Source organism: Trichechus manatus, unplaced genomic scaffold (assembly GCF_000243295.1).
Source record: "Trichechus manatus latirostris isolate Lorelei unplaced genomic scaffold, TriManLat1.0 scaffold00008, whole genome shotgun sequence".
NCBI lineage: Eukaryota > Metazoa > Chordata > Mammalia > Sirenia > Trichechidae > Trichechus > Trichechus manatus.
Genome location: NW_004443944.1, coordinates 8189252 through 8200238, shown reverse-complemented (window position 1 = coordinate 8200238; position 10987 = coordinate 8189252). Strand labels below are relative to the sequence as shown.

The following is a 10987-nucleotide window of genomic DNA, read 5'->3' as shown; positions in this document are numbered from 1 at the left end:
TGGGCAGGAAAACAAGGATAATGATCTCTCGTTGGGCAGGAAAGCAAGGCTAACGTTGACCTCTCGTTGGGCAGGAAAGCAAGGATAATGATCTCTCGTTGGGCGGGAAAGCAAGGATAACGTTGACCTCTCGTTGGGCGGGAAAGCAAGGATAACGTTTCATGAGTATAAAAGCTGGTGATGACAAACACCACGGCCTCCACCAAACTGAGACCACTACAACTAGATGGTGCCCGGCTCCCACCACCGACTGCTCTGACAGGGATCACAACAGAGTCCTAGACGGAGCTGGAGAAAAACGTAGAACACAGTTCTAACTCAGAGACAGACCAGATTGACTGCCTGACAGAGACTGGAGAAACCCCGAGAGTATGGTCCCCGGACACCCGTTTAGTTCAGTAATGAAGTCATTCCGGAGGCTCACCTTTTAGCCAAAGATGAGACAGACCCACAGGACAAAATGAGACTAAAGGGCACACCAGCCCAGGGGCAAGGACTAGAGCAGGAGGGGACAGGAAAGCTGGTCATAGGGAACCCAAGGTCGAGAAGGGAGAGTACTAACGTCATGGGGTTGATAACCAATGTCTTAAACAATGTATGTACTAGCTGTTTAATGAGAAGCTAGTTGGTTCTGTAAACCGTCATCCAAAGTACAAAAAATAAATACATGAAAATGAAAAAGCTGGTGATGACCAGGATTGGCTCCTTGCTCTGGCCTGAGTGTCTCCCCTTCTTTGGCTTGTGTGCAGGACCCCAGCAAAGTCATGGAGACGGCAGGCAGTGAGGCCGGCAGCCCAGAGAAGCAGCAAAGCAAGTCACAGCAGCTGAGAAAGATTTTTAAGGAATACGGGGCCGTGGGTGTGTCCGTGCACATCGGAATCTCGTTAGTCTCCTTGGGCATCTTTTACACGGTTGTTTCGAGGTAAGAGCCTTGACCGTGATAAATAATTGGCTTTTTAAGAATAAGTTAGCTTAATTAGTAAAGAATATCTGTTTTGAGCATTGTGCTCTTTTAAAGAACTATCTGTGTGGGATCAAATTGACTTTGGTATATTTTACATACTCCGCGTGTAAAAACAGCAACTCGGAAGGTTAGATAGGATGAGGGGGCAATGAGGCTATGTTAGCGGGGGAGAACAACTCAGAAAAGGGGAGTGAGACTCGTTGCACAACTTGAAGGATGTAATCAATGCCACTGAATTGTAGATGTAGAAATTGGTATATGTTCTGCTGTGTATATCTTCAACAATAAAGAAAACAAATTATTAAAAACAAATCATAAATAAATATTGGAGTTTTTTTTTTTTTTTTTTTACTGTCGTAAGATTCTATGTGAACAAAAACTTTTTTTTCTAGTACTTTTTATTCACCTGGTTACTTTCATCACATTTTTAAAAATACTTTAAAAAACTTTTTTAAATAAATACTGTAAATCTGGCAGGGAAATCAACTCTGTAGTCAACGCCTTGCTGTAATAATCCTTTTCTCTGCCTCTTCTCCCCCAGCGGCGTGGACATGTCTGCTCTCCTGCTTAAGCTCGGATTTAAAGAGTCGCTGGTGCAGTCGAAATTGGCAGCGGGCACGAGTACCTTCGTGGTGGCGTACGCGATCCACAAGCTGTTCGCGCCCGTGAGAATCAGCATCACCTTGGTTTCTGTGCCCTTGCTTGTCAGGTATTTCCGGAAAGTGGGATTTTTTAAACCTCCAGCTGCAAAGCCTTGATGAATTCTTCAGTTGTAGGCACTGAAAAGCTACCGCTTCTAAATTACACAGTTTGGGTTGGTTTTAGCGCTGTAGGGCTTTTTTTAGGGTGAGCAGAGGGCTAATTGCTATGTTCTCATGACTGTCATACCTTTGCCAGCAAAATTAAGATTTCTGAAGAACTAGGTTTTTGTTTTATAAATTTTGCTCGTGCGCTTCATCGTGGGCTTGTATACCTAAGTTAAAACGTCAGCAACAGATCAGAATGGAGTTGTCATCGCAACCAAAACTGTGAGCCTCCAGAATGTCCTTCTGGAAGATGATTGGTGAGGTGGTGAGGGTCAGTCTGCAGAACCCCGGGAGGTGAATCTTGGCTTAAGTCGAAGAGCAGTGATTAATCCAGCTCGTCTCTAAAATCCCCCGTCCTCCAACGTCTGCCGTCCGCTGCCTGCGGTGTAATCTGCAGCCTTCTGTAAAACAGCTGCCAGTGCTACAATCACTGAAGCCAAACTGAAGACCTAACAATATGTGATCAGGATCTAAGCCAGCCTCCGCCCTTTGACACTCATCGCGTTTGTTTTGGGAAAAGAGAAGCAGATGTGTCTGGTGGGTTTCGGATTCCAAAACACCCTCAAATCTGGGCACCGCGGGTCCCACCTCAGGTGGCTCTGCTGAGACTTCATTCAGGTAGATCAGGGTCATTTGTCTTTGTTTCGGTGAAACTGGAAACCTTCTCCAAGTAAGAGGAGCCTGGTTGCACAGTGGTTAAACACTCGGCTGCTAACCAAAAGGTCGGTGGTTCAAACCCACCCACCGGTTCCTCAGGAGGAAAGATCTGGCGATCTGCTCCCATAAAGATTATAGCCTAGGAAACCCTACGGGCAGGGTCAGGTTATCCAATAAGCAAGGGAAGCACAGGCTTACTTGTGCTTGTTAATCTGTAGTGAACAATTTTGCATGGGTTTTACCACAGCTTTGTAGTGAAATTGTAGTGCTTACCTTGCTTATTGGATAATCCGCCCCTGCCTATGGGGCAGTTCTACTCTGTCCTTTAGGGTCACCGAGTTGGAAGAGACTCGCAGGCAACAGGTCTCCAAGTGACAGCATCATTTGGCTCCTGCCACCTGTATCCAGGGGAATTTGGATACTGTATATATGAAGAGCTGAGACAATCTTTGCGTAAGTAACCCCCTTCAAACTGCAGACGTCCCAGGGCTACCATCACAATGTTTACATTGTGTTGCTCATATATTTGACATATATTGACTTTATATGTAATTAACTTTATGTTTAACTGTTAAAAAAAAAAGTTGTATCATGCCCTAAAAAGGAAATGAGCATCACTTGTTATAAATAGAAGGTGCCTTGCTGACACAGTGGTTTAGGGCCCAGCTGCTAACCAAAAGGTCGGCGGTTTGAACCAATCTGGCGCTCCGTGGGAGAAAGATACGGCAGTCTGCTTCTGTAAAGATTACAGCTTTGGAAACCCTATGGGGCAGTTCTACTCTGTCCTGTAGGGTTGCCATTGGGGTTATAAACAGAAGGCACCTGTAAAATAAATACAAGCCAGGAAGGGAGGGGGATGGGCAATGTAATTAAATTCTAAGCCAGTTTTACCCATGAAGGGTGTGTAACCTGAGGCCCCTTGCTCTCCGTTATGGGATTAGGTACGCATAGATACTCAGGCACACCAGAACCAAACTGAGACTTTCTCCTTGAAGGAAGTCCTTTCTGTGGGACTCAGTGTTGTTGACGCCGCCCTGCTGGCTGCGCCCTGGCTTCACATCTTGGGAAGCCCCAGTGTACCCGCTCTGCCCCACCACCATGGTTGAGGGGATTGTGTTCCTCCTTCTGGCTCAAGCGTTTGACACATCCGTGACAATCAGAAAAGTAAAGAACTATCGACTGACCCTCCTGGTTTTACTGAGCTCTGGCTCTGCCAGCTCCCTGCTTCGCCCTAAATAACCAATGTCGATCAGTCATTCCACCACCACTGAGAAGAGTCTTTGCAGGACAGATTCTCCACTTGGAAGATTGTTAAAAAGGAACTGTTTTCTTTTTCTTTTAAAGCAATCTGGCACATTACCCAAAGGTCTTACAGATTGTAGCTGAGCTGCCTTTCTGGAGTCTGATTGCAAGGACATCCACACACCTGAGCAAGGTACCCTCAGATCAGTGCTGGGTAATTCCTTACCTGGACTGCAGCATTCTGCTCCCATCGTGCGTTGTGTGTGAACGTGACCCGTTGGCTTCAGGCTCCTAGCCCTTTCTCAGGGACGGATTACTCAGTAAGGTATGTGTGGCCTTACTAATCTGTAGTGCACAATTTCACCTGTTTTTCACATTAAGAATGTGGTGAAACCCCAGTAAAATTGTGCATTACAGGTTAGTAAACACAGTGAAGCCCATGCGTAGCGTGCCTGCTGGCTCCTCCGCCCCGCCCCTTCCGTCCCCGGCTCCCTGCCATTCAGACCCCTAGTTGTACCTATGCAGAAAAGCTATAGACAGATTCAGGGTTAAGGGCCTCATTCCTAGACTTCCTTAGGAGTAACGGAGCGGACTGGAAGGGCAAGCAATAAAACGCATTCTCACACCAAACAGCCCTATCCTTACCGTCTAAGCCCCGGCTCCGTTCCCTTCCTGTGACCAGTGACCACCACAGAAGATCACTGGAGAGGGTGAGGTCACAGCATCAGGGAACTGCCGCATTACATGACTTCCCCAGCAGGATGGACAGACAGCTTGTGTTTACATTGCTTTTATAGAACTAGGAACGCTGGATGATCTATTTTAAAAATGTAAGCCATTTTTCACCTTTTTTTAATCTGCCAAAGTAAGCAGCTTAAATTCTGTGAAACAAATAAACGTCTCGGTAAAGTCTATGGCTACTTTTTTATTCCTCTTGGGTGAAGTCAGCATTATTACTGATGAAGCAGGACCCTGTGACCTATTTGTTAACATGCTCCTCCAGTGAGCCGTTTTCTTGGCCTGTGTGGGATTCTGTTCGGGGAGATGGCATAGTTTAGCTGGTATCACTAGTGAAGTTGGCCATGTCATGTTAACTATAGCTGGGGTGGGCGATACATGAACTATCACTACTTGGGGAATGCAGAGTTGGTTTGGCCCAAGACTTCTATAGGAACCCAAAACACTTTTGTCCTGGGGGGGTAATGGGACGCTGCAGCTTCAGCCCAGGCATGCTTTCAGGTTTCCACGACTCCACTGTGACCCCAGCATGGATACGTAACACGTTGGCCACGTTTACGTTTTGACCCATCTCTGATATTTAGTCTCTGGCACTGAAGGTCAGCCATAAAAGCTGACTCTTAACCATTCTCAGTTCGACAATCCCAGGTTTTCACTCGTCATTGGCGAGTTCACCACGTCCTTTAGCTGGTGAACAGATGAAGCTGTTGCTAGTCAGAGCCATGCTGTATAAACAGATATGTAACTTTATGAATTAGGAACACATCAAACAGAGACCAGAAGCAGGGGAGACCCCTCCTTTTGGCACCTGTGCTTTCCAAGGCCGGGAGTGGGCAGGTGGTGAAAGAACTACCCGTGCACCTCAGATTTCGGCATTTATTGACACATTTATTTTTAAAGTGCACACAGGCCGTAACTCCATAATTTCAAAAATTAGCCCTGAACATCTGGAAACTGAGATACCATGGTTTCGTCCGTGTCCCGAGCCAGTCCTGAGACAGAGGTGGAGCACGTGTTGCTACTGTAAATTTCAGCCAGGGGATGAGTGGTCAACGAGGACTATGCACCCAGGCAGGCTTAACGGGTGCTGGACAGAGAGCATTCCGAAGGGGATGTGACTGAAGTAAAAATACAAGTCTATGCAAAAGTCTTTTATTTTAACATGTGAAACAAAGATCAGTGTTCATTCCGACAGCTTTGCCAGGTGCGGTCACCCAATAAGTTACACACACACTCGGGGACTTGGAGGTTATTGCAAGCCGCTTCCTTTTAATCAATCAGGCGAAGGCGGCACTTCCCACACGACTCCGCCTGGGTCTCTGCAGGACTCCTCACTCGGCGGCCCCCCGACATTATCAGGGTGTCGTGTTTACTGAAGTGGAGGTTTCTGAGTTGGGAGCCTAAGGTCCTGCCTGCTCGGTAAAAAAAGTAATATTTTTTGTAGCACTTTTGACGGAGGGCAGGCAGTCCACAGCGGATGAAGTTTCAGTAGCGATTTCCTGCCAGGTTATATAGCGGCCCTGGCTCAGACTTCCCCCGGCAAGGCTCCTAAGGTTGTTTGCTAGCTGGGTCTTTGTTCTGGCTACTTGGTGGTTTTGCCGAATTGGCTGTAATCCAGGGGTGCTCAAGTACTTCTTTCAGAGTCAGCCTCTGGCTTGGATTATGCTTCAACAGTCTTGAGATGAGGTCCCTGGCTCCCGCCGTTACCGAGTCAGGGAACACGAACTCAACCTGGAGGAAGATAATGAGAAACAAGACGTGGTTGGGAGAGACTGAAGGGTAAAACCATCCCATCTCACTGGCCCGGAGCTGAGGCTGATGTGGGAAGAATTCTGAAAGAAGTGACGGATGCTTTTCAGGGATGTCTTACCCGTGAAATTCTGTTGTAGGTCTCTTGGTATGTGCTTGCCTCAAAAGGAGGTTTCCCAACTAAGAATTCGTAGCAAAGGACTCCAAGGCTCCAGAGGTCCACCTTCTCATCGTGCATTCGGCCCTCGATCATCTCAGGAGGCAGGTAGTCAAGGGTGCCACAGAGAGTGGTTCTCCTGGAAATGGAGGGAGGGCTCAGGGTAGTTAACAGGCTTCGTCTTGATCATTACGATAGCCGCCAGAAACCGTTAACAGTACGCCAACTACTGCGTGCTTTCTCAAGGCCAAATCCTGTGCCATGAAGCAGGTACTATTATAAATCCCCATTTTTATAGAATCCTGATCAAAAGGAGAAAAATGCAAAACAGAATTCCAAATTCTTGTGGTATCCAGACTTTACAGAACCACTGAGGCTGGATGAACCCCGAAACTATTGCCCTGAGATGATGTTTGAACCTTAAACCAAAAATATCCCCTGGAGTCTTCTTTAAACCAAACAACAGTTTAGCTTAATTAGTAAAGAATCTCTGCCTTGGGCATTGTGCTCTGTTCAGATCTGTCGGTATGGGGTCAAACTGCCCACAGCAACCGGGAAGATGAGACAGAAGCTTAGTTAATGGGAAGGACAGTTGGGAAAAGGGGCGTGGCAGCGGTCACACAGCCTGAAGAATGTGTCAGTGTCACAGACTTATACAGACTGTTGAACTGGTATGTGTTTTCAACAAAGTAACAATTTTTTAAATAAATCAGTAAATCCCCACTTCTCGATAGGAGAGAAACTGAGGGAGTATGTAAGAGCGAGCACACAGCTAGCCAGCAAGCCTAGCCCCAAATCTGCACAATTCCAGAACCTCCCTGAATGACCCGGAATATAAGATTATTACTGTGTAAAAGCAGCCGTGCGGAGCTCTCTGCGAATACTATTTGGAGTTTCACATTTGTTTTTATATGACACACATGCTCAGAAGCTAATAGCCAGGTGACATTAAGCACAAGAAAGTAAAAACCATCTCGCTAGGAAAGCACTAGGTTTTGGGTTATAGATTCACACCGCCTTCTGACAGATCACTGGTACAGAAGAGGTACAGAGGCGGGGGTAGCACTGCATCGCGTGACCTATTCTGGCCTTCTTGCCAAAAATATTTCGCCTGAATCTCTTCAGGTCTTCAGTCTTAACTTCCAGTTTTCAGCAACTACAGGGGACAAAGGACCAAAGTAAGTGACACACAGTCAGAAAACTCCACTTAAAATGTTCTGGGACTGATCTAGATTACGACCAGAGACAAATACAAATGCATGGACCTTGGCTGGGTTCCGATTTAAAAAAAGAGTGATGAAACACATTTTGTTGACAACTGGGGAAATTTCAACAGGGACTAGATACTAACAAATGCATTAACTTTTCTCTAGTGTGATAATGATTTTGTGATTATACAGGAGAAATGTCCTTATTTTTAGGAGACATATACTGAAGTACTTAAGGGTGAAGCATCATGATATCTGCAATTTATTTTTAAATGTGCCACCAAAAAGTAGACGCAGCTTACAGGGCAAATGTCAATGCTCATCAGATGTATGCACTGGAAAGACGGCGTGCTCTCAACTACAGTTCAACATTTCAGTGCATCTGAATTTTCCTAACAGAGGAGGGAGATAAACTGGGCATGGCAGAGACGTCAAACCAAGAGCAAGGACTTGAGTTTCTGTTGCGTTCTATCGGTTCTCCTTTACAGTTACTCTGTGCCGGCACTGTGTTCGGCCATGCCTGGCACCCAGCAAGCATGCAGATGTTCACTCAGTTGAATTGTGATCTGGAATCAGGAGTGACCTTTCCTGACACCTCATCCCCAATGAGATGAGGGAGACAGACTGAATTAAGAGGTTCTCAAACAGTGGGGCACAAGAATCCGGGAAATATTACAGTCACTATTAACCTGTGGGATGTGGGGCAAAGTGACCAGTGAAAGGCTGAAAACCACTGGACACGTTAAGGTCTAGTTTAACACGGTGACTCTATGAAACCTGCAATTCTTTATGTCTGCCTCGCCAGGGACAACAGCTCCCACTAATGAAAGGCAGTCAGTCCTTTCAAAAGGGAAGACTCCAACAGCAGACTCAGTGCATCGCCTGAAACTGTCCCAAGTGGTCAGTAACACAAAGGGCTCTTTCCCCCTGTCATCTATGTCAGGCTAGAAACTGGCTTTAAAGTAAGCTGGCTGTCATTTTGAAGTCCTCCCCCAAAGCCGACAAACCCTAATCAGGCGACGTGTTGTGAACTAGGGCACGTAAGGTACGCACCAAGTTTCAAAAGCCTATTTTAACCCAAAATAAATTTTCAACAGCGCAGTATTCTGGCTCTTTTGGCCAAGTTCACCTGAGATTTCAGTTGTTCCATGAGCTTGACGTGTCTGCTTCAGCTTTAAGGGGGGGGACACGGAAGGACTGCTCCCCCCGCCGACAAAGACGACGGAGAATCTTCCACCCTCACAGCTCCATCCAGCTGTGTTTAACTTCCCCAAAGTACTGGGCTCTCAGCTCTGGATCTTTGTGGTGCTACCCTCGGAGCTTCACCCCATCTTCTTACCCCGGGAGCAGCTCAGAGTGCCTCCCCGCTGCGTCACCAATGTCACTTCTGATATCTGTTTGCTGTCTCCTTTCATTAGTCTCTAAAGACCGTAAGCCTCTTTATCCCCAGGCCTAGAACGCCCTAAATCCCCCAAAATGGCTGCAGAATAGTTTTCTCAGAGACACCAGTTTATTACCAGGCCTAGGTTATGCCAAAGTAGTTCTGTATAATCACCTGCTCCAACTCGCAAGAGCCAGGAGCAGAATTCACATTTAAAGATCTTACGATTTAGCTCATGGCTGGCCCCTGGGGGGGCGTTTGCTAGGCCGACAAGCTTCCACTGCTGAATTACTCACCTGGAGGACGGGGCGTGCACCGACCACCCAAAATCTGCTATCTTCAGCTCTCCAGTGGATCCGAGAAGCAGGTTCTCTGGCTTAATGTCTCTGTGAATAACTTTCTTGGAATGACAGTAAGACAGGGCGTCTGCCAATTCCGTGATATACTATGAAGAAAAGGATGGAAAGTCCATGTGTTAGATTTTATCTAACACAAGTTAAGGTTCGACATTGCTCTTGAAAGGAGACCCATCACAGATCCTGACATGTTTTGCAGGTTTTAAAGCAAACAACTTGATGAGTCTAAATCAAAGGAACTGATTTAGGGTGCTGAGCACGAAGAACATGTCAGCCAGTGCAAAGCCTCGCTCACGCATGACACGATACGAAGACAACAAGGGCTCTGATGATGAGCTGGAGGTACTCTCTCAACCTCGAAAGGACACTAGCCTGAGGTTGCCTTGTAGCTAAATAACAGATTGGCTCACAGAATAATAACTATGACCCATAAGTCCTGTGCTCCTTTAAAAAAGCATCTGTGTGAGACCCAATGGTCGACAATTACTTTAAAACAAAGATGAGAATGTAAGGGGACAGGGAAACTAGATGAATGAAAACGGAACAACCAGAACAGAAATAATGAGAATGTTCACACGCTATGAAGAATGTAACCAATGTAACCGCACAATTGGTGTAGAAATGGTTGAATGGGAACCTAATCTGCTGTGTAAACTGTCACTGAAAACACAGTATTAAGAAAAAGGACTTAAAAAAAAAAAAAAAAAAAGCCTTTCAAGTGTAATCAATTCTCATTTTTAAAGCCAAGATCATTCTACAACAAAAGGATTTTTTTTTTTTTTTTTTTTTTAAACTGACAACAGCGACTTGAACAGTTAGATAGGAAGCTTAGGGGGCAGTGAGTTTATGTTAACGGGGGAGGAACAACTCAGAAAAGGAGGGTGAGAATAGTTGCACAACTCAGATGTCATCAGTGTCATCAAATGGTACATGTAGAAACTGCTGAATTGGTGTTATGTTTTGCTGTGTAGATTCTCAACAACAAAATTATTTTAAAAAAGGATTTGTTTGAGGTTAACCGTTTACTTCAAGAATATCAGAGGAAAAATTAATCCTGAACAATATGAGAAAATAGAAGCAGAGAGACATGCATGTTAAATAGCATCTTAACTTTCTGCATATGCTAATCAGCCAATTTAAAAGTACACAAGCAATTCAGTCCTTTCATTACTTTAGTTTCCTGAAGTTACCACCTCTTTTAAGAAAGGATTTTCCACTCTCCCAACCAGACTTAGAAAGACTGGCAAGCAGACCCAGAATTTGCTTCCAGATATAGGGAAGAAGTGTTTTGTTATTACTGTACACAAAGTATACATTTAGCTCTGGCTACAGTTTGAGAAGAGTTTGTTTTCCAAAGTCGCTGGAAAGGACTGAACATTTTTTTACACCAAAAATATTTACTGAACAAATGGATAGAAACCAAATGTTACCGTCAGAAAGGACATCCTTCATTCTTTCAGCCCAAAGCTAAAAAACCAACCCACTGCCGTCAAGTCGATTCTGAATCCAAGTGACCCTAGAGACCATAATACGCTGAAGGCGCGAAGGCAAAGAAAATGCTCTTCCCCTCCACCTGCTCTGAGTTAATGACGCTTACAAACATCCACCAGCTCTGAGTTAATGATGTTTTACGAACATCCACCAGCTCTGAGTTAATGACGCTTTACGAACATCCACCTGCTCTGAGTTAATGACGCTTTACGAACATCCACCTGCTCTGAGTTAATGA

General features: G+C 45.5%; 2 protein-coding genes across 3 annotated transcripts in view; one reads left to right on the top strand and one right to left on the bottom strand.

Annotated features, from left to right (window-relative positions):
- The window catches only part of FAM210B (family with sequence similarity 210 member B), a 17626-nt gene extending 13045 nt beyond the window's left edge, over window positions 1-4581 (top strand). Inside the window, exons 2-3 of the mRNA XM_004370220.2 lie at window positions 750-922; window positions 1506-4581. Of these exons, the coding sequence (XP_004370277.1) occupies window positions 750-922; window positions 1506-1722 (390 nt within the window). The 3' untranslated portion in view covers window positions 1723-4581. The remainder of the gene's footprint in view (window positions 1-749; window positions 923-1505) is intronic.
- A 662-nt stretch (window positions 4582-5243) lies between these two features.
- Window positions 5244-10987, bottom strand: part of AURKA (aurora kinase A) — a 23619-nt gene continuing 17875 nt past the window's right edge. For both annotated transcript variants that reach the window (XM_004370219.2, XM_023742807.1), the window contains exons 7-9: window positions 9199-9347; window positions 6278-6452; window positions 5244-6138 (exon numbers count right to left, since the gene is read on the bottom strand). In XM_004370219.2, coding sequence (XP_004370276.1) covers window positions 5956-6138; window positions 6278-6452; window positions 9199-9347 — 507 coding nt within the window. In that variant the 3' untranslated portion in view covers window positions 5244-5955. The remainder of the gene's footprint in view (window positions 6139-6277; window positions 6453-9198; window positions 9348-10987) is intronic.